Consider the following 22,669-nt stretch of genomic DNA (forward strand, 5'->3'; position numbering starts at 1 on the left):
GAAGGTCATGGTGCCTCTGGTGTAATATTCCAATGCTCTTCCAGAAGGTCTCTATCCTCAGATGTTCCCATGCCATGTCTCTCAACACGAGCACACTGTTGTTTTCATGTTATACAATCAAAAGGTGGCAAGTTCCAAAGTCAACCTTCTCACTGTTTTGGACGTGTTATAAAGAAATAATTTTTAAAGATCATGATTTCTCAGGTATAGCAAGAAACCACACAGGGTCAGGAGGTGGTCTAAACCTTTGTGGCAGTGTGCCTTCAGCTAAAGCAGACAAGAAAGTGGCAGGAGAGGAGAGTTTATTTAGAATTTATTTCTAAATATTACCTCAAATGCTGTTTCCTCCATTTTCCAACCCCTTGATAGGTTGCTTCTACTGCTTTGTGAGTCAGGTAAGTCACAGAAGGAAATTTCCATTCTGTGCTGAAGGTGAAGCTGTTTATGGCCATTCTAACAGAGTAATAYGATAGTTTAAGTTGGAAGTCCAGCCCTTGCTCAAAGCAGAGTCAAATTCAATGGCAGGTCAGGTTGCTCAGGGCTTTGTTCTGTTGAATTTTGAATATTACCAAGGAAGAAGATGCCACAGCATCCCTGGGCCTCTGTCCCAGTGCTTAGCCACACACAGAGTGAAAGCTTTTTTCTTCTATCCGGCCAGAATTGCCTTTGCTGCACCTTGTGCCTGTTGCCTCTTGCCCTTTCACTGTGCACGTTTGATGAGAGCCTGGGTCTGTCTTACCTATTGCCACCCAATTAGGTAGATGAAGACAGCAATTAGCTCCCCCTTCGCCTTCTCTTCTTGAGGCTGACCAAACCCGGCTTTTCCAGTCTCTCCCTGTATGTTACATGCTCCAGCTCCTGACCATCTTAGTGGCCCTCCCCTGGAATCTCACCAGTTTGCCAATGTCTTTCTTAGGGGAGGGCCCAAAAGTGGATGCAGTGCTCCAGATGGGCTCTCACAAATATAATGCCTGGAGAAACTCTGCCTTCTGATTCACAAATCCTGCCACTTTTGACCCATTCTATTGCTTCAGTGGGAGGGGTGGTAGAGGGAGGAAGTAACAGGAGATTATGGTCATGGAGCAAGGAGAGGAAAGAATACAAGAGGGTCTTATAGTCTGTTCCCAAGAAAAAGTTCAAAATCAGTAACAAGAAATGCCCAAAGAGATTTTTTTTTTAAAAACCTTCATTTGATAGCATGAGGTCAACTACCATGTTTGCCAATACTAGTGATTTTGTCAGCCCTTTGGTTGGGAGCCAGCGAGATGGATGCAGCATTGGAAAGATGGGATTTGGGTTGTCATGAAACAGGCTGTATTTCACACCACTGAGAGCTACACTCCATACGTGAGGGTTTTTTTTGTTTGTTTGTTTTCCAGAGCTGACGAAATACAGATGCCTAGCTCTAAGGTTCTAAATTAGAGGTCAGCCTCTGCCTCACCCAAGGCTCTTCCAATTTYACTGACTGTTGACTATAAAGAGAGTCAAAGTCTTGGGTGTGACTGAGCTAATCTTAGAACGGGTGTCTAAAATAAGTCAGATGAACTATACTTGAAAGGAGTACATTTTTCTCCACTGTCTATAAAGGGCACCGGGGATGATTAGTGCGGATGTGGACATCTACACTGCAGATATCTAGAGACAGATGGGTTGAGGCACTCATGGGTTTTTATATACAAATCATACTAGCTAAGTTCCCATCAAAGAGAGGAAGCAAGTCTGTCAACACAGATGGAAGAAAATAGCTTTGGCAAGCTGTTCATCTACACATGGAGAGGAATCCAACGTGTGCTTGAAGTTGCATGCCACTTTGACAACCTATGGTTGGTAAAAGCAAAATTTCCAGAGATTATTTTGAAAGTTTTTCCCTCCCATGAAATACAAAGAGGGATGCTGCAAATCTTGGAGGCGGTATGAATTGATTTATAAAGACATGCCATATAAAATCATTTATGTGGCAGGATGCCTCTAGGGAAGTGAAGGGGAGATAGATGATAGAGGAAAAAAAGATGAGTGTGAGAATGAAGTGCTGTGGGTAACATGAGGTGGAAGTGAGCGAAGGGGGCAGYGTGTGGATCAAGGACTGAGAGGTAACCTGGTGTGAAAGTTTATTTGGATGAGGTAATTAGATAAGCCAGTGCCTCATGTTGGTGAAAATGAAGCATGAGTGACAAGACAGACAGCATCCCAGGAGAGCTGTGAGTGTTGAGGGAAGGATGTCAGTGGAAGCATGAAGATTCACGAGCAGAAGGAGGCTGGAGAGTCAGAGAAAGTAGAAGTCAGTGATACAGAGGGCTGAAGAAGTCAGTTGAAGGTGATGCAGGGAAAGGATAGGTAGAGAAAGGCAACTGATGTCTTATGGACTTTGGGAGGGTGGTAGGAGGTGAGAGTCATTCAGAGGAACCAATAGGATGAGAGAAGACTCTGTGCATGGTGGAATCTGTGAGGGGATTCCTCAGAGAGAGGTGAGAGATGGCCGGTGAGAGATGGCCAGTGAGAGCCAATGAAACTGGAAAGTCACATACACAGCGAGTGCATGTAATTCCCCTCCTGTAATGGTCTCCCAGATTTTAATGATTTGGAGGTCAGGGATTTCCTGAGGATGCTGTAGTTTGTTTTTCCAGTAATGCCTAACAGAGATTTTGTACAAGTGTGTCTAGTTTCCCCTCAAACCATTCCTGGAAGGAGGGACTGGTGGAACTTATTTAATGGCAGAGGCAGACCTGAAGAGGACAGTAACTGAAGGAAGCCTGTTAATGAGATGACTTCCAAGAAGTAGGTTCAGTATGAGTAAGAAGAGCTAAGTTCAAGGTAATTAGAGAACATCAGAGTAGTAACAAGGAGAAGTGAGGACAGAGGAACAAGCTGAGGAGCTACTAGAGTGATAACTGGGAATAAGAGATACACACACAGCGAAGGGGATTCCTAGTGAGGAAACACTGCAGGGGCCAGCAAGGCAGTCAGTTGGGTGGAGAAACCAGATGGCGCATGTGAGAAGGATGAGGGATGCTGGACCGTGGGGGCTGCCATATCCTTTGCACAGGGCTGCCCATGGCAGGATGGGTGAGTACCATGGACATGGTACAGCTTGAAAGCTCTGCAGTCCCACAGGATCTGAAGTGGCAAGGTGAGCCATGCAGGAACGCCTAGCTTCATGCTGGCCTGGGGGGCAGCCTTGCAGATTTTCTCCTTATGCCAAACGAATCACAGGAAGATATAAAGCAGTGCCTTGGCAGTGCCTCCGGAAAATATGTCAGAGTCCAGCTGAACAGGGACGGCAAGAAAGCAACAGCATTTGTGCCTCGTCGTGAAGGCTGGAGCTTTGCTGAAGAAAGCAATGGCATTGTACTCGCTGTGTCGAGGAGCTACGCTGCGGGTGATGGCAGTCCAGCCCAGCCCAGTGCAGGGGTCTGAGGACTGGGAGGCGGGTTGGGGACAGCGAGGTCCGGCAGAGCCGTGAGGGCGGCCGGGGCGACATGCGAGGCAGGGTGGCTCCGGTGGCTGCGCCTCCTATGAGGATGGGACTGGACCTCCACTCTGCCCCGGGGCCGCCGCTGGGGTGGCCTCGAAGCTTGGCCCCAGTCCGTCCCCGGGGCCGGGCCCCGCGCGGGGCTCCGCTAGGGGGAGCGGGGCCATTTTGAAGGTGAAAGCGGCCGTGCAGGAAGCACTCCCTCGCCGCCGGGAACTACTTCCGGGGGCGGCCGGAAGCGCCGCCGCAGCTCGCCCCGCCATTTACAGCCGCCGGGCGGCGCCGCGCGCGCTTCCTCCCTCCCCCGGAAGTGGGTGGGGCGGAAGTGGTCGCCGATTGGCGGCGGGCGCGGGCGCTCCCCTCCGCTCGGCGGCGGCGGAAGGAAGCGGCGGTGGCCGCGGAGCAGGGGTGGTTGGAGGAGGGGGGCGAGGCGGAAGTGACGTGGCCGCCGCGCCCCGCCCCGGTCGTTGTTCGCGCTCGCGCCCCTCGCGGCGGGGGGCCCCCCCCACCCCCCGCGGCGCCCGCCATGTCCCGCCGCCCGCTGGGGGCCTCGCGGAGCCGAGAGGAGCGGCCGGGCGGCGCCGCGCAGTTGTGAGTACCGGGCCGCGGGCCCTCGGCGCGGCGCGGCTCGGCGCTGCTCTGCCCTGCTCCGCCCCGCCCGCCCGGGGCGCGGCTGGCGGCGGCGGCGGCGGGGGCCTCCGCGCCTCGCTGCCGCCCTCTCCCTGAGCGCGTAGGAGAGCCAGGCCCGGCTAAGCAGGGAGAGACGCGCCCAGGTACGGCACCGCCGTCGCGCCCGCGGCCCGGCCCCGCCACGCGCCTCGCCGCCACCGCCCCAGCCCCGCTGCTTCCTTCCGGGGGGGGGGGGGTTCCGCCTTCCTCTCCGCGAGGGGGCCCCGGCGGAGCGGGAGCGGCACCCCGGGGGCGGCAGACCCGCCGGAAGCGTTGCGTCGTGTCGAGGCCCCGGTGCCACGCTGCCCCGTGCCATGTGCCGGGGCCTCTCCCCGCCTAGCTGCGCTCGAGGGTCTGGCTCCGGCTTGGAGGGCTCGAGCTCGGGCGCGGGCGGAATGACCCGAGAGTGTGCAGCTGCTGGGCGATGATCTGGCTGCTCCTGCTCTCTGCCCCCGCCGCGTGCTCGTCCTGCTGCCTTTGTTGCTCTCCTGCTCTTTGCGCCTGAGTGTTGTGTTTGTCCGGTGCACGGTAGGCTGATTCAGCTCCCTGAGCTGGCAGAACGTTGCTCCTTCCTTTGCTATTAGTGTTGTGTGTTTGGGAGTTCAGGGGACTAACGGTGCCGTGAGACTTGTGCCAGAGGCTGCCAGGAAAGGAATAAGGATGGGATGCTTAAGGGATTAACCCCTTTCAGTGGTAGCACGGTTTTACAGTGTTAATTCAGCTATAACGTAAACCCGCAACCATAGACTCTTGATGCTTGTTGGATAATACTTGAGTCCAGTCATGCCAAGGAAATTGAGAATTTTCTAAGCTGCCTAAGACTTGRTGTGGAAGACTTATCTTCCTGGAAATGTACACAAGCGGGTTTTAAATTGGCAGCGTAGCTCAGATGGGCAGACTGCTTGAGTAGCGACTTGGCTTCAGATGGGTTTTGTAGTCTCTCTGGAGTTCTCTACTGCTTCATCTGTTTGGCTAAGAGTTTCCGGTTAGCTCACTCGGGGCTAAATAGCTGAGTGGTTGTTGTGGCTGTGAGATTGCAGCTTTGTCTATCTTGACCTTCTGCGCAATTCTGCCAAAAATGTTGTTGCTGAAAGAAGACCTGGTCTTTGATTGGTAGAGCTGTAGTATATAGCACATAGTCTGTCTCCTGGCAATTAGCAAGTCCCGGGATAATTATCTGTGCTACAAGAAATGATCCACAATGCGTGAAAAGGTTTCCATACAGAATTATTGTCAAGAACAACATGTTATTTCTGCTGCCTGTGAAAGTTACTGCATTATAGTCAAATGTTATGTCTTTAGGAATGTTCTGAACCTAAATTCCGGACAGGATTCCRAGCTTCTGTAGCTGCTTATGCAAGCTCAACATCAGTTTCTAGATTTCATTCAGATAATTATAACAGAACTATTTTATCATAATATTCAGTTAATACATGGATAAAATATGGCTATGTAAAAGGAATAAGGACTCCAATCAATTTATTTTACTTTGTTTACTTTTGTATATGCTTTCAATTTATAATCATTGTTAGTTTGCCACTTCCAGGATTCAACTTTACCCATTAAAATAAAGGAAGTTGATTCTCTGGAGTTTGTAGTGGCTTGATTGTCCCTGTTTGGTTTATTCATAGAAGATAAAAAGTTGCCCCAAAGTATTAGTTGGGAGTAAAGGCAGACTAAAACACATCTGGGCACTACTGAAGGAGAGTGTTTCTTCTGTCAGCTTTGGAGTATAATGGAAGTTTAAGCAAGTGTTTCTGTCTTTTTGTTTTTGATCTCCACTCATATATTTTTAGATGGCTCTCACATTAGCCAAGATCTTGATATCTGTTGCAGTAATGTGTTGGGATGCCTTGGTGGTTGCAATGGATTTGAAGAATTTTTTTATTTTTTTAACTATTCCAAAGCTATTTTTGTTAATGCATATTTAATACATCTGTATGACAAAAATTAGGGACATAAGATTAATTTTTAGATATTTGGCGTTCCGCTCTTTGAGATTACTTCTTAGTAAGAGTAGCAAACAATGTAGAATGGGACCTTCAGGCAACATTGAAATAGGTGTGTCTGATTGTATGAATGAAGAAAATGGGAATTTTGATCCAGTTGGGGGAAACTTGGACTATTCTTTTTATTTATCCAGATTTGTAAAAAAACAAAAAAAAAAACAAAAAAACCCTTATTCTTAATTTCTGTAGCCTTCTGTTCTCTCTGCTTTTGTAGGTTGCTTAGTGCCACTCCTATTTTTTGAGTAGGAAGYTTTCAATACTGCTATGCCAACTGTCTAGCTAAAGCAAGCCTGACCTTTTTTTTTCCCCAAGAAAAATGTCATCTAGTTGTTGGTCCCTCTGTGAATGTCACAAAACAAGATCTTTTAAAAAAGAAAACCAACTGACTGAATGTGATAGTTAATATGGTGGCATTAGAGAAGAATTTTGACCACTCCATTCCCCTTTTTCTTCCAGGAGTCTGTTGTCCTCAAGTTTTCTTCAGGGGTCTACCTTATACTCAGGCCTTGAGCAATGCTAAAGTATCATGACACTGTAACAATTGAAAGATTTCTAAGTGTGTATAAGTGACATTTGGGAGAGCTTATTAGAAGAAAGAAAAGTTGTACAAAACTCTCTTGCTTTTAATTTTTGGGTGTAGGGAAGGGAGGGAGGATGAAGAGGAGGAAGAAAACTAATTCAGTAATTATGAAAAACATATAGTTTTTTGACAAGAGGATTGCTAAATAATCTGAAATACTATGACATACAATTAAAAGCTGGAACCACCCTTCTGTTTGTTCTTATGCTMCCTTAACAGTATTGGAGTTGCTAATCTCTGCACAATTTGTGGGTTTCCTATTAATAATTTTTTAGGAAAAGAGATTAGCCTCATTTAAAATAAATTAATCTCACACTCCTAAGGGGGGAAACTGATGGAAAGATTTTTTCACTCTGCTTGAGGAATTCTTAAAACATACTCTTTTAAAGAAAAAGCCTACTGAGTGGAGAAAAATAGCTTTTTGCTCTCTTCTTCATCACTCAGAAATGTATAAAGAAGGCTGGAAATGCCTTATTTTATGTTGATAATATATGGAATGTCAGTCCTACTTATTTCTTTGCATCACCTGCAGAGGTCTTTAGTGACATGAGATATATATGGCGAAGCATTCTCAACCTGTATCTGATATAACAAAAGCATCTAAAGTCTTTGACGATGACTTCTTTCTTTTTCATRGATGTTTGAGGTAGATATGTATAAACAAGACTTCTCAATATCTCACCTGAATATTTCCTTTCCTTCCTTCCTTTTCTGTCATTTAGCTTTTTGTATTTCTACAATCCTGTAAGTACCTGTTAAAGAATTTGTTGCAAGTAAAAGAATGTTATTGTCTAGAAAACTGTAAATTTGGGTTTTCCTGCTCTTTTTGCATAGAGTGTGAAAATAAAAAGCTACAGTTGTCTTCTGTAATCATGAAAAGTAGAATGAGTCTGGAGTTCAGACTTTTAGGGGAGGTTTCTTCCCAAGCCAGATTACTTAAAAGATCCTGTTCCTAGCACAGCCTCAAAAACAGTTTTGAAAATACCACTGAAAGGGAGGTGTACACTGATGCAGGGCAGAAATGAGAAGAGTGGATATGAGCACCAGAAACTGGCTTTGCGTCTGAAGAAAATGTTTATGTAAAATGCATCCTCCGTCTTTTTTCTCTCTCTCTCTCTCCCTCTTACCTCTTTTTTCCCTCTGCTTCCCAGCTCTTAAATCTGCCACTCCTGCTCCTCCCCCAAAAAGTAGATATCCCCTTGCTATRACAGATGAAGGAGCACGCCTGGTGAAAGGTTTCTTTTGCCCTTTGATACCTTTTTGTAGCGCTAGCTAGTTTGAGTGGAGTTTAAATGCCTGTTTGCTCTTTGGGAAATCAAAAAGGCTGTAGAGGTTCCAGGTCTWCAGAGCTTGTTGAAAATTTATATCTGAATTCTCCTTCAGAAAATTAATTCTTATATCTGGAAGAGAAGAAGGGTAGGAATGTAGATCATGAGGTTACGGGAGAAGCATTCAAAGATTCAAAGCATAAAAAGATACAGATGCAAATTACTGTCCAGGAGCTCAGTGCTGATCTTTCAAAGTCTGCATTATCAATAGCACTAGAAGGTTTAAAGTGGCTCCAAAAGTGAGCCTTTTCTGCTTTAATTATGTTCAAACATTCAGATATTTCTAATTGCTGCTTTTTGTTTACGCAAAAAATATTTAGCTGAAGTCATTACCCTCAGTGCTAGTCTTTCTCAACTATCGTTTTTGATTCCAAAACAGTTCTTCTACTAAAACTTCTGATGACTGCTTCCACAAGGAACTATGTGGTATATTGCCCATGTCTTTCAGTTTCAGTGCGTTATTATTTTTGAAACAAGTGTTGCAAAATTTCCTGTTTACTGCACAGATATGTCACATACATGTCTGCTTTGACATGCCGTATGCCTAGAAACAAGGCTTTGTACCAAAGCATTGGACATAGGAGTTAATTCTAAGGTTGAAGCAAGGAAAGCTCTGCGTGTCTAAAGCCTTCCATGTTTTAGACAGACAATAGCATGGTTATGTGTATCAGTCACCTAAGGGAACCTGGCCCCTCAAACKCAAGAGATGTCCTACTCTGGGAGTGAAGAGCACCCTTGTGGCTTCTCATTTGCTGGGAAAAGACAATATCTTGACTGACTTCTTGAGCAGATGCAACGGTTGGACTCATGAATGGTATCTCCTATTCACTCTGTTCCACGCTGAGTTGGAAGCCTTAACCGTTACTACGCTGCCAGAAAAAAATGCCAGTGTTTCAAAAGTACTTGAGAGTAGACAGATCTCAGTATTGTTTTCATCTGGACTGGGATTTGGAAATAATCTCAGGTCCTCATTCTTAATACATTTATTGATGTAGAAAGTCAATAGGACAGAGCTAAAATGCTCTTCGTGACTGAAAATGGAGCTGGCAGCTTTGCATTTTATTCATTCTGGATCTGACAAGATCAAGACAATGAAACCTGCTTCCAGTTCACTGGGTCTCTTCTCTTCTGGTGAGAGAAACCCCATTTTGTTCTTATGTCTCTCAARCTGCCATGTCACTTCTGCAATGCTTTGGGCATTAGATTGTTCTGCTGAAAATCCAAGAGTTTTGGGGGAAGATACCTTCATTCAGGCAAACTCACTTGAAGCAGGAAAGATTCTCTGTCCCACAATGGACTTGAAAGGTCTTTTGTCATTCCTATCTTGGCATTTGAAAYGGTCAAAACTAACTTTTGGATTGACAAAATTGCATCTGTCTGCTGTTTTGAGTCTTTAATCTTCATGTGCAAAAAATCTGTATTTACTCTTCAGATTTTACTGGTGCTGATTCCCTGTAATCCTACTTTATGACGCCCTCTACTTGCTAGAGCTTGACTTCTGTTCTTGTAAGTTCTTTAGAGCTTCCACTTATACCTTGATCACACTTGCTCTTTGTGCCGTCTCTTTGAAGATGACAACCTTCGTAGTCTATATCTGCCTAAAAAATGAGTGAGTAGGTGAGGTGTAGGCATATGAGTTGGTCACCCTATATCTTATTCCATGAAGTAAATGTATTCTGCACCTTAACTTCCTTTTCTGTGTATGTCTGAAGTAATTTCTGTTTCCATCTTTGCCATGCAACTAATCTGCTGGTATTTTCCTAAAGCTTTTCTAAAATTCATACTTCTTAGCACTAAGTAGGAGTATTAATTGTAGCAGGGAGATGGGAAAGCACAAAATACAGCTTGTCTGTGAAATCTAGAGATAATGAACTATTTTCCATTTCAGAAAGAAAGGCCCTGTAAGTAGTAGAGGAGGGTAATTTAAGGTGTTTTTTGGGTCTTTTAAATTATTTTTTTCTGAAAAGGATGCCATTCCTTGCTACTCTGTGATGTAATAGTTGGATATTATTTTCAGTTAGTCTGTGATATTTTGAAATGCTAACTCAAAATGTACAGTAAGTAGGTCAGTATAATTTTTGCCAATGAAGTTCCTGAAGATTAGATCTGGCATTTTTCACTAGTTAATGTGCTTCTAAGACATAGCAGCACTGGGTATACAAATCACTGATGCACTTTAATTAAAATATCTGTGCTGTGTTCACTTATGCTATCTTTCTTTTTCTTTTTCTTTTCTCTTTTCTTTGTTTTGTTAAGCATTGCAGGCTGTATGTACCGAGTAGTTCAGACGACGGGACCAGATGGAAAAAACCTTCTGAAATTACTTCCAATTTCTAAATCTTCAGGAAGCTTTGTGCCGATAGTTCAGTCTTCAGCCATGCCAAATAATCCTAAAGCGAATATTTCTAGTCCGGTTCATCTTACTTTTAAGACACAGCTTCCCAATACTACTACACCTTCATCTGTTAAGATACCTGTTTTTCAATCTGCTAATCCTGGAAAGATTATTCTTACAAGGACATTAGACAAACAGGAAAGTGTTAGAGCAGCTTCTGAAAAAGAAAGTTTAACTACAAAATCAGCTGCTAACATCCAGAGCAGTTGTGTTTCAGTTGATAGACTGTCTTTACAGAACATTGCTGTAACGAGTTCATCTAACCAGAGTAACACTGCATACATGTTGGTAAACACAAAAAGTCTTCCAGTGACTGTGAAGTCTCCAGTACTGCCCTCTGGCCACCACCTCCAGATACCAGCTGATGCAGAAGTGAAATCTGTTCCAGCTTCTTTTTTACCACCTGCAATACAGCAAAAAATACTTGCAGCTACAGCAACAAATGCATCTGGCGGAGCTGACAGTACAAAAATGCCAACTGTTATTTACGTGTCGCCAGTGAACACAGTGAAAACAGTACTTCCCAAGCGTCTGCAAGCCATTTGCCCAAAACCTGCCACAGAAGTTTCAAAACCATTAATAATGACAGCTGCACAAAAAGCAAGTAGTTCTCCTCCGGAGGCAGTGACATCTGATGGTCAGCAGTGCCAGCAAACTCCAATGAAATGGATTGTGCAATCACGTTCACAGTCATCAGCGCCTTGTCTTATTCCTGTAAAGTCATCAAATAATATGGCTTCCAAGATCTTGAAAACTTTGGCAGATATGAAGAATGTAGAAGTTAACTCTGCAAATATTTTACCGCTCTGTTCCAGTAGCTCTGGTGGAAGCCAAACAAAAATCACCCCTATTAAAGATAATGCTCTGGTCATGTACAACGGGAAAGTCTATTTGTTGACCAAAAGAGGCTCTGATGTTTTGTCAGCCCAAGCTGACAAACAAGCATCTTCCTCTTCTGATGTTTCACTTAGAAAGGAGACGTCCAAACTAGTTGATTCTAATGCAGTCACTAAAATAACCAGTAAAGTGGTGAATCTGGTATTGTCAAAAAACAAAGGAATGATGCTGTCTCAGAAAGGTCCGAGAACATGTATAAACTCGGAACTTGCTTCACCAACTGGCTTAAGAAAAGACTTAAAGTCTGCGCCTGCAGTTCTGGTGACACCAAGTGTTAATCAGCAGAATTCTACTGTAAACCAGGGAAAGAGTTTGCCCATCACCAAGAGCATTTCAAGTGGAGTGACCCCTATTACAGAAGTAGGGACGCAGGAAAACGTATGCCAAAATGGCAAAGAGAAGAACCATTCTCCCAAAGCAGCAACTGCTGCTTTACCTCAGTCTAAACAAGACTGTGCTTTCAGTGAAGACTGGCAAAAGGTAACTGTCCAATAAAATGTGCCAATCTCAGTCTGTGCTAATTGCTATACATTCCTGGTTCTAGTTGAATAAAATGGCTATCATTAAATTCACAGATTTTTTTTTTTTTTAACCAGGTGTCCTGACACCAAAAATAATGGTCTAAATTGTGGTTCTTGCTTGGAAAAAATAAAAAGATTTTTATTCAATCAGATTGCACTCTGCAAATGAGAACATGCATAAGGAAGAGAAAAGGGCAGGGAGAAGACAATTTGTTTTTCCTCACCGGATAAATTATGTATAGCAAGTGGAAATGTAGGGATGTTGTTCATTCTTTTGAGATCTGGTAGCTAGCTAATCTCTCATGTTGTTGATGTCTAATGTGTTGCCCCATTCTTGCAGCAGAGCAAGTGTTGACTGTGTTGTAGGTGTGATGAAATAACATAAAGGAGTTTGTAGCTAAATGAGAGAGAACAAGGTGGAAGAGCAGGGTTTGTCATTCTGAGACAAACTGCAGTGTTACGCTAAGTCAGCTTCCATTTCTGGTAGCTGGGAGAAACAAAGGCAGGAGTTGCATTTCCTTCCTTTTGTGCTATGATGAGGAGAGATCCACCGCCTTTTCTCATGGTTTGATGACATGCAGAAGAAACCCCCGAGAGCTTTAATGGCAACAGTTGTTTCCACCTTTATGCTGCCTGCCTACTCTTTTTAAATCGTGACCTAGAAAATATCTAGAAAATCCTTGACCTCTCATCCCACAAACTCTGTACTCATGAAGAATTGCAGGTCAGGTTTTCAGTAGCTCAGGAGGCCAGGATGAGTTCACCTCCAGATGAAAAATTGCTCTAAAGACAGTATGTGCTTACTTGTGTTTGACAGACAGAAGAAAACTGTCAGCTAAGCATATTTATGATCATTTTAGACATTTCAGTCATTTCTGTTGTTCCTCACCTGAATCATGGCTCAAATAGGCTTTTTTTCTTTTGTGCTTTGTAGTGCCCAGTGTTAGCATTCTCGTTTGCTTTAACCTCTGTGAAAATAGCATATCAGATATTTGTTGCTTATTTTCCTTTTTCAGTCCATAGACTGGGAAATGCATGGGTGCTAGACATACTGATGTGAGATTGGCCTTGAAGATTAGAAACAGTCCAGGTTACAATGAGGTTAGAGACAAGAGATTACTAATTGTGCTGTGTTAATATTATCAACTACAATGCAAATATGGAATGTTTTCAGCAGTCTGAAAGTGACACTGTAAAGAACATTATCTCTGATCTTTCATCATCTTTCTTTGTTACTTTGAAGCTTTAGGATAAGTGATTCCCTTGTTGCATATTTTACTTCTATGGTTTACTAGTTGATTGTGTATTTTCTGGATGTACTTGGGATTTAAATAACTARCAACAATGTTAAATCTATGATAATATAGATGTAATTTTTCAAACTTGGCTTACATGTTAAATGTAACTCTTGGAAAATGTCAAAAAAACTTTCCAGCTTTGGTCCAGTGTTTTTAGTAATCTGAGATAGACAGATACATGGAGAGACACAGAGAGACACAGAGAGATTGATGGCTCTCTCACTGTTCATGTATTTCAGATCCAGTGTGAGAAGATGGATTCACCAGGAAAGGTTATTCAAATCAAACACCAAGAGAAGCCACAYTGGAAACAATACATGGAATTAAGGAAAAAATTTGGCCTCTCTAAGGAGGAGAGAGTATACCTTAAGAGAATACCCTTAAGGACCTCCTGTGAGATATCAGAAGAAAGAGTGTGTTCCAGTAATAGCTTGAAAAGGAGAAATGATTCTTGCAGTTCATCGTCATTAGATATGGAAATAACAAATCAACATCAGGAATGTGTTGAAGAGGAAAAGGTATCTTGAAAATTTTCGGTGATAAAATAAGTGTTCTGCAACACATTTAGAGACTAGCATATGTATGGCCAGAACAGAGCTGCATGTTTATTCTGAACCTTCCCACCCCCTGGATTCATCAGGACAAGTTAGTAATTGTTATGGTCCCTGTGAGAATTGTCCCTAGAACTTGTGTACTACAACAGAGCTCAGAGCTRTGTGGTTTCAATACGACTTCAGCACCCTCTGAGAATTTTTCTCCCCTTTTTGGGTTCAGCTGAAGGAAGTTCAGAAAACTCTGAAGAAGTTGCTCTGAAGAAGACTAGACCCTAGTGGTGGCTGAACAGTCAGTCAAAGCCTTTATTCAAGTAGAAACTATACCTCTGTATTCTAGAGTACAGTACCTTATCTATGTTTAGCCTTCTGCAAACAACTGTTTATATTCAGTAGTGCAATGGATATATGAATAATTAATTATTGTAAAGCTTTGCCTTTGAGCAGAGGAGCGTTTGAAATCAGGCACGTGCTATTATTTCAAGGCTCTTCAGTCACTCAGATGACTAGATGTGGCTGACTTCCAAAGTGAGGTATCTACTTCAAGTGTGGTTTTATTGAAAGAAATGGAATTTTGTCTCTTCTACATCTTTAGAGTTATAAATGTCTTTATAAACTTAATCCTTTGTCATTGAGGTTTTCTGGATCTTAAGCTGGGAACTTGCTTGGGTGCTTCTCAAAAGGTTCTCTTGATGTAAGGACTTCCATCTGAATGCATTAAAGTGATTTTATCCATCCACAGCGGTTCTGCTCAGCTCCCCAGTGCTCTAAATTTTCCTCTAAATGTCTCTACTCTACTGAGTCAAAGGCTTTCTCAAGTTTTAATAATTCTATGTTAAGAGCCCAGCTTTGAACAGATCTACTGCCTGTTCTTAGTAAAATACRTTACATTTTAAGTAACAAAACAGGTGAGAGGAATGCAGTCTTAGTGGGCAGTATCTCTAATGTTCAAAGCCTTTTTGGAAATGTGAACATGAAGAATTCTTCTAGGTGTTGAATCTTCCTGTCAAGGTAGATACCCTTGATAGGCAAACCTTTTTCTCTTACTCTCCAGTTAAAGAAGTTAAGCGATAGTAGGAGATGATAGTTAGGCACAGAGAAGGCAGAAGTGGACTGTTGACTAGGGAAGGAATTTAATGCTCCGGAATTCTAAACTTGGGAATTTTTGCCAGTAGATGTTACTGAACGTAGAAGTGTGTTTGCTCAAACTGTTAAAGGAAACTACCTCCACATAGTAATCCTAAAAACCTGCAAGAAATAACTCTTGCATTATGTGTTTAATGTACTGTGATGTAATGTAGAATGATGCTCAGTTTAACAGAAGTATGTTTGTGTATGTTTCTTGACCGTACAGATAATTGTGGATCTGGAAGAGGACTTGTCTAAGAAAAGAAAAATGAAATCCTCACCGCTGTCAGACGGTGGAAAAAGAAGGAAAGCATCTGTCAAATCAACCACAAGTCCAAGTTCAGAAAACACCAGCCCAAGTTCTGTATTACTTAACAAGAGCGTTTCACCTCCACCAGTCCTGTCGCAGCAGAGTATTTCCACAGACTCTGTTATATCCCCTCTAGGGAGGGATGCTGAGCAAGACCCATGCTCTCAAAATAGTGATGTTACAGACTCAGATGTTCCGATTTTAGTGTCTTGTGAAAATGATGCTTCAGTTATTGAAGGTTCCTTCAGAGACGATGCTTTCCCTTTGACTCCCCCAGACTTGGATGAAACAATCAGGGATGAAAAAATAAAACGACTTAAACAGCTCTTAAGAGAACGAGAAGCAGCACTAGAAGAGATGCGCAGAAAGATGCAGCAAACCTGAAATACTGAAGCTGGTGATCTGGACCATGTTCATCTTCATTTCAGTGACTGCCACAAGAAATTCAGTGCTTAAATGAACTTAAGTTTTTCTGGTAGATGGAGGATCTTAATGAGATTTACAATATGTGTGTATTTAGGAAAATATAAGTTTCCTCCTAGAGACCAGGAATATAAGAACTGAATTGTCTAGAATTCTGCTTTTGGGACATCTTTATGTTTCAACGAATGCAGAAGATAAGCGCTTTTATTAGTGTATTCTCTATATTTTGAATTGAGAGGTTTCTGTATTAGTCCTAGAAAATAAACTTTCCCACTGTGGAATTTCATGGCCTATCTCTTAGAAACTGAATGTAAATTGCAAACCCCAATTATAGATATTTTTTTGTTTTGCTAATGTTTTATAGTGCATGACAACTTTTGTGAATTTCTGAAAACTGTCAAATTTAATTGTCATAAAAGGTCATTTGTCAGTGTTTAATAAATACTATTTAAGCAATCTGGGGCTTAGATTTTAGGCAGTAATAATGCTGATATTTATAGAAAACCTCTTACAGCTGTGAAGATGGAACCAGAACTAACACCTGCTGAAGTGTGTCAGTGGAGTTATTAGATACAACAATAACTGCAAGAGAGATGTAAGCCTTTGTAAGGCATTTGCCACCTGGGCAATGTAGAAGTTTGGTTGTGTGTGTGTTTTTTTTAATTTTTTCTAAACAGAATTATGTTGAATCGTTACTTGTTGAAGCAGAAAGGGCACATTTCTTTAACCAGGAGTGGTATCTTTAATAACCCTTGATGAATTTCTCTTCCWTTAACTTGTTCAGTCTTCATTTGAACCTGTCTCTTGCTACCTAAGTTTCTCATTGTAGGAAAGAATAAGCACTCAAACAGTCTTTGCCATCATGATTTTACATATCTCTATAGTGCATTTTCCATTTACCTTTTTTCCAGGACGATCAGACCCTGTATGTTTTGTCATTTGTTGTATGGAAGCCTTTCCTTACCCTCTGTCATCCTTGTCATTGAACCTTGTAAGGCCTTTCTGCAGTTCTTCAAAGTCAGCCTTTATTGTTACTGCCATGAATAACTTTGTACTGTCTGCAGATTTGTTGCCTTAGACTCAGTTATTTTTTCTTGTCTGTTGCTGGCTGTATTCGAACATCATAGATCCCTGTAGCCCTCCACTGATGAGCTCTGTTCACTTTTCTCTGTAATCGCTTTTTGTCTACAAGGATCTTCTCTATTAGCGTATGTGGATACCTAGTATATGTATAGGATTTTGGTGAAAGGCATTGCTGAAAAACAGCCTACTCGGCTTTCCAAAGTATCAACCATATCTCCCTTATTAATATGCACATTGACTGTTGGGAGAACTCTAGTGGATTAGTGAGGCAGGACAACCTTTTACAAGGGAAGAAAGAGATGGTCCCTGTTCTGAAAAGCATGGGGTAGACCAAATATAGAGGAGATGATACTCCAAACATACACAGTGATGGGTGAAGAAGGAAGGTATATAATGGAACTAAGCTCTTCAATGATTGAAATTACTGTGTAAGAGGCAAGTGTCTGTGATGGAGCAAGCAAGTTTGGGTGATTTAACCATGGGCATCCATGGGGTGAGTGTTTTGTGGGCAGAAATCCCATAGTTTAGCATAGGGAAGCAAACACCAAATGAAGGACCAGTGCACAGTGGAGAAAATAATGTGTATGAATTGGCCCTGCTGGCCTAGGTATCTCATGAAATTCAGCCCCAGTGTCACAGAACTAGGAGCACCTCTTAGACAGCTGAGTGCCTGAGGAAACCACTCTGTTYGCTGGACTAGTGAACTGCAGACTCTGCCAGTGAGGCTGAATTGCTCATGGAGCAGGYGTGTACAGGTGTTCATGCCCTTTATTGGTAAATATGCAAAGCAAAGAGGATAATTTGTGGGAGATGTTTTTTTTTTTCCAGCAGTGAATGGCCTTAGGCCAAGGAAGACATATGTTTGCCATCTCATATGTGCATGTTCCTGAAAGTGTGGAAGAAGCATAATTTATGCTAAGCCTGCCTGTTGAATGCAAGCAATAGTGAGGATGCAATCATTTCATATGGGAAGTGTGATAGTTCCTCATACATGGGATAGCAAGCCAAAAAGGGAGTGACACTGCCTCATGTCTCGTGTCTGGTGCTASAGTCACCAGTTGTGATGTTCTTTCAGCAGATGTCATTCATCTAGCCTGACTGCCTTCTGACAAAAGTCTTTCCTCTTTATTTTCCACCGGTCTCTGAAGAAATTAATGAAGCTGAGTTCATTTGTCCCTTCCTTTGGCATGGAGGATTCCAAGTATAAAGTTCTATGATGCACCACCTTTTTACTTTCAAAACCTCTTWTTCCTTAGCAAAGTGGTCAGTTAGGCTTGAGTTTTCTCTAGAGACAATGATAAGATAGTGAAAACTAGGAGAAGAATCCTCACTGCAAGATTGAAGAAATGTGGCCAGCAAGATTTAGTAGAAAAAAGTGTATGGGCTGTTTCCTTGCGAGCAAAGAATGGAAAGCACTTAGTGCAATTCAGAAAGGCAAAGTGAAGTCATCTGTGGAAGAGAAAGAACGAACTTAGATGTTCCAAGAAAGGCAAAAGGATGACTGAGTGCCAAGAGAAAACCCATCATGTGCTGATGCGGGAAAGTTGTGCTAACAGCAACAGCAAAGGGACTCCAACAGCCAAGGACCTTGCAGGTTGTTGGAACTACTCCTCTTCCATTCACRTTACTATCTGTAGCACAAATTATATTTTTCTGCACTGTTATTCCTTGAACTCCTGTGATCTACTATGAGTTTAATTATGCCACAAAGGATAGAGTTCCTTTGGGGACCTTGGCTGCAGCTTCAAGAGTGAAAGTTATTAGCATCCATCATTACTCACAGCCTTGGATGGCAGAAGGTTTTCCAGTTATACACCACGCTTGCTGTGTCAGGTGCATAGCACCATGAAACCCATGGATTTAGGCTATGAATTAAAGCTATCACTTTCAAGCAAACATTCAGGAAGAGTCAGTGAAAGACCTTTAAGGAATTTCTGGGTCCGAAGAGCAGAAGTGGCAGTGAGTGCTAGAAAAAACAGAGTGGGAAGCAAAGAAAATATTGGTCCAGCTGCCAACATCAACCTGACCTGGTGACTTGGGAGTTTCTGGGTAGAAGAACTATTACTGTGCAAAGATGTAATTTTTCAGCTAGAGGACGTCTCACTGAAGCTCTGGCATCTCTGTATGAGGACACAAATTTTGGAAAAGTCTGCACCAGCCATTTAGCTTGAGAGTTCACCTGGAAGCTGTCTACCCTATAATACATCAGGTCCAATTTGGTCCTGGCAAGTCAGCTGCTGGGGTTGGAGATGTGCAGAATAACTGCAAAAAGAGTTAATCTGCAGATATTTATCATCAGGGACGTGCAGATTTGGCTTTCAAACAATGGTGCTTACAAACTGGTTTGGACCATGTCGAAGCGACTCTAAATTTCCTACAGCAAATGTGATTTGAGTGGACAAATTGTGACCAATTTCTGATGGCACGGTTAGCAGTGGGAACAGATACTGAGGCTGAATTTGACATAGCTCTACCTGTCCTCATTCATGGATTTGTGAGGCACAGAGCAGTTACAGTGTGGTCCAAGGAGTGCTTCTGGGAGATGGAAAGGAAGATGGTGCTGCTTTCAATAACAAGACTTAAAAGCATAAGTAGGCTGTACTGGATCAGATCAAAGATACATCCAGCCCATTATCCTGTCTCCAACAGAGACCAATGTGGGAAAGGAAATCAGTAAGAACAGACCAGTAGTGGATGCCTAGGAAAGAGTACAAAGACACAACAATCGTACATGAGACTTCATTTGGAACTTCACTGAGATTCTCATTTTCCAATGACAGTAGCTCTTAACCAGACATGATATGTGTAATACCCCTTGGGTTTTGKTTTTTTTTGGCCTGTGACATTTTCTAATAACAAGGTGAGTATAATCAGTCCTCAAGTCACCATCTCCAAGCAAACAATGATTTAGTAGGCCTTTGTTGCCTCACTCCTCAGTCTTCTCTTTTTCAACTGAGAAATTCTCTATAAGTGTCCTCTGAACAGAAACCAAACCTTTGATATTTTTGTTATCCTTCTCCATAGCTTTTCCAGTTCCATCATGATCTTTTTCAGATGGATGGAGCAGAACTGCTATTCTGATCAAAATCTCATTGCATTGTGGAGTTACACAGTGGCTTGATATTTTCTGTTTTGTTTTCTGTGCCTCCCCTAATCTTCTTATATTCTGTTGCTCTTTACTAGTGAGCTGATATTTTCATGGCCTGATCTACCAAACTTAATGRTTTCTTTGAATAAAGTAGCTCATTCAGAGCTCATTACAGGATATGGAAATACATGATTTTTTTCCTTCACTTGAATTAATTTTTATTTGTCCATTCTGAATGTCTTTTATTGCTCAGTTGTTTGGTATGAGGACCTTCTGCAGCTTAATTGGCTTGAGAATTATGCCATTGTCAAATTTTGTCATCTTGCTCTTCACCTCCTTTCTAGGTAATCTCTGACTGTTGAAGAGCATAGGCTGCAACAGAAATCTCTGGGGCTTGTTCCTTCCATTGATAAACTGACTGTTAAATCCTAGCCTTTATTTCTTCTCTTTAAACCAGCAGAAGGAAATTCAGGTATATTATCAACCAGAGATCCTTGTTTGTAGGGACACCAATTCTTTCCGTAACACTAATGGACTGGTGAAACAGGTTGTCTCTACTGAACCCAAAGAGACTTTTCTTCAGCTGTAGAGAATTATAATAGAAGAGTGAAGACTGGTCTGAACAGAGCATGAATGGCCATAGGAGCAGCAGAAGCAGCAAGTGGAAGTAGGGCTCCAGGAACAGCTGCTGTTGATGGCACTGATATTAGCAAATCATCAACATCCCAACACATCTACTCCACACAGYTACTGAGGACCTCCAGCTCAGGAAACAAAGGGCAGCCTAAAAGAGGTGACAGCCAGCACTCAGACTAAAATGAAAACTCAGGTCTTTTAATAGGTCATGGTGGGAAGATAGAGAAGAAGGTAGGAGTCACAAAACATCCAGATAGAGGACAGTAAGTAGATCCCAATGGCTCACAGATGTGGGGCAGGATGGACGAACAAAAGATCATAATCTCATCTCCAGAACAGCACAAAAAGGCACATCTAAAGCCAGTTCATGGTTGCTGACCTAAAAAGAACCCAGGAGCTGTGAGGATGACTCAGTAGCTGGTTTCATCCTCCGTGTCATGGCAAGCAATTCTCAATGAGAATTTACTTCAGCTTGTTCATCTTTTATTCCTTTAGGATTCTTGTATGAACATAATCTCATATGAATATATAATCCCATTCATTCATAATCTCATTACTGTTCATTTTGTCAATTTGTTTTGCAGCTTCTTATCCAACATCTCAGTTTCAGACAGATCCATCAGTGCGTTCACTGTGGAGRAAGGTTCTAGGATGGGAACCTTTCTAAGCTTCTCTGTGGTGATCATGGATACCAGGGGGTTTTTTTGTTTTTTTTTGGTGATAGCCTTATCTTCTCTGAAGGCGCATTTTTATATCTTGGTCTACTATTCTTAGAAACATTTCAGCAGACTTCCTCTTGATGTTTGAAAACAGATTTATTTTCCCTTAAGTCATTTGCTCATTTGGATGCGAGTTCAACTTGTTCAATGCTTTTTTCTTGCAACTAATGGCTGCCTTAACCCAGTCCAACCACGCTGGCTGTCCCCTTCCATCACAGTCTTTTTTAGATAGGTGACACATGTTGGCTCTGAGCCTGGAATATTGTGTCTTGAGACAATCTCCAGTGCCCTGCAAGCATTTTGCCCTTATTCCTTTTAATTCTCTTGCTTTTTTAAAATTGATGATGGCATCAGTTACCTAGTTGTTTTTAAAATAAAAGAGTAAGAATGTAGTAAGAATGTAAACCTTATTTTAGTGCACAATGAGACAGCTAGAAACTGTTTCCCTTCCTACCACTCCGAGCTCTTAGCTAGCATCCTGACCCAATATCTCTTTGTGCTCTCTGAACATAATGCTCCCAGTACTTGTCAGGTCCTTCTCCAGTTTCGTCTTTGCATCTTCACTACATCTTTCTTCTGTGTTCTCTCTTGCTAGAGCAACCCTCAGCAAAGCCATCCAGCCCAATTGGCAGCCTCCCATTTGGCTTAGTTTTGAGTGGAAATAGGTACTTATTTTTGTATTCCTGCTCTCACATGTGAGAAATGATGATTAAGCTTAACACGATATGACAAACAAGTTGTCCAAGTGGAAAGGCAGGATTCACTGAGAATTTGAGTGGCTTCTGGATATTGCCTTCTTAGCAGGCTTTCCTTTCTTTTTAACAGATGTCTGATATTACAATCTTGTTGATCTTAGCAAGAGGGCTGTGACTCCTTGGCACACTCCAGCTCTGGTGCTTAGGTGCCCACAGGTGCCTCCATCCTCAGTATACTTGCAGCAGCTGGTGTGGTGCTCATTTCAGGAGCATGCTTTAGGGCCACCTCACACACCTGCTCAGCAGGTGAGAAAAACAGTCCTGAGTTCAGTTGTGGTCTCACAGAAAGACACTGGGGTCATTTAGGTGGAGATTTCTCTGGCCCAAGCTTGTAGTTCACTGCAGTCAGTTGTGACTGGAGGGAGAGCTAGTTCACAGGTCCTAGCAAGGAAAACAAGTATGAACTCAGCCACTCCATCACAGTAGTCAGCAAGTAAATGCTGGTGAACTCAACGAAGTTGCTGCAAAACCCGTGCTTGTCTACAGAGCAAGTACAACATCTCAAGGCTTGTCCTCATCAAGGAGCAACAAGAGCAGGGCTRCTCCCTGAGAGAGGATGAGCTGGGGGCTGAGGGTGACCCCAGCACAGGCAGTGCCTTACCAGCCAGGGCACAGTCCCACAGGAGCTGGACTGGGTGGGTAGAGCAGTGTCTGTGGACAGTCCCAGACAAGGTGAGATGATGAATCAGGTCCAAGGTCCATCCAGGTAGTTCAGTCAGGAGCAGCAGGAGCTAGAGACAGGACTGCAATACATGTCTGAGGTCTGTGCAGAAGATAGGGCTGGAGACAATGTAGGTCTGAGGACCATCC

The 22,669-nt window shown here is 42.7% G+C and overlaps 1 protein-coding gene and 1 long non-coding RNA gene across 7 annotated transcripts; one reads left to right on the forward strand and one right to left on the reverse strand.

Annotated features, from left to right (window-relative positions):
• Positions 1-3,978: 3,978 nt before the first annotated feature.
• Positions 3,979-16,641, forward strand: LRIF1 (ligand dependent nuclear receptor interacting factor 1). 6 transcript variants are annotated; one of them, XM_026063757.1, is made up of 4 exons: positions 3,979-4,060; positions 10,312-11,827; positions 13,406-13,684; positions 15,072-16,641. In XM_026063757.1, the coding sequence occupies exons 1-4, from the start codon at positions 3,996-3,998 to the stop codon at positions 15,537-15,539; spliced, it is 2,328 nt and encodes a 775-aa protein (XP_025919542.1). In that variant the 5' UTR covers positions 3,979-3,995; the 3' UTR covers positions 15,540-16,641. The 6 variants fall into 6 exon arrangements, with proteins under 6 accessions (XP_025919542.1, XP_025919547.1, XP_025919543.1 ...); XM_026063762.1 differs by having other exon boundaries at positions 15,056-15,199; XM_026063758.1 differs by lacking the exon at positions 3,979-4,060 and adding an exon at positions 4,143-4,242.
• Positions 16,642-19,386: 2,745 nt separating this feature from the next.
• Positions 19,387-22,650, reverse strand: LOC112965068. Its single transcript, XR_003253164.1, has 2 exons — positions 22,461-22,650; positions 19,387-22,240 (listed from the first exon to the last, which is right to left on the reverse strand). It is a non-coding gene; the product is annotated as an uncharacterized LOC112965068 (long non-coding RNA).
• Between the last annotated feature and the right edge of the window lie 19 nt (positions 22,651-22,669).

The sequence above is a fragment of the Apteryx rowi genome, unplaced genomic scaffold (genome assembly GCF_003343035.1).
Source record: "Apteryx rowi isolate R43461 unplaced genomic scaffold, aptRow1 scaffold_200, whole genome shotgun sequence".
Lineage (NCBI taxonomy): Eukaryota > Metazoa > Chordata > Aves > Apterygiformes > Apterygidae > Apteryx > Apteryx rowi.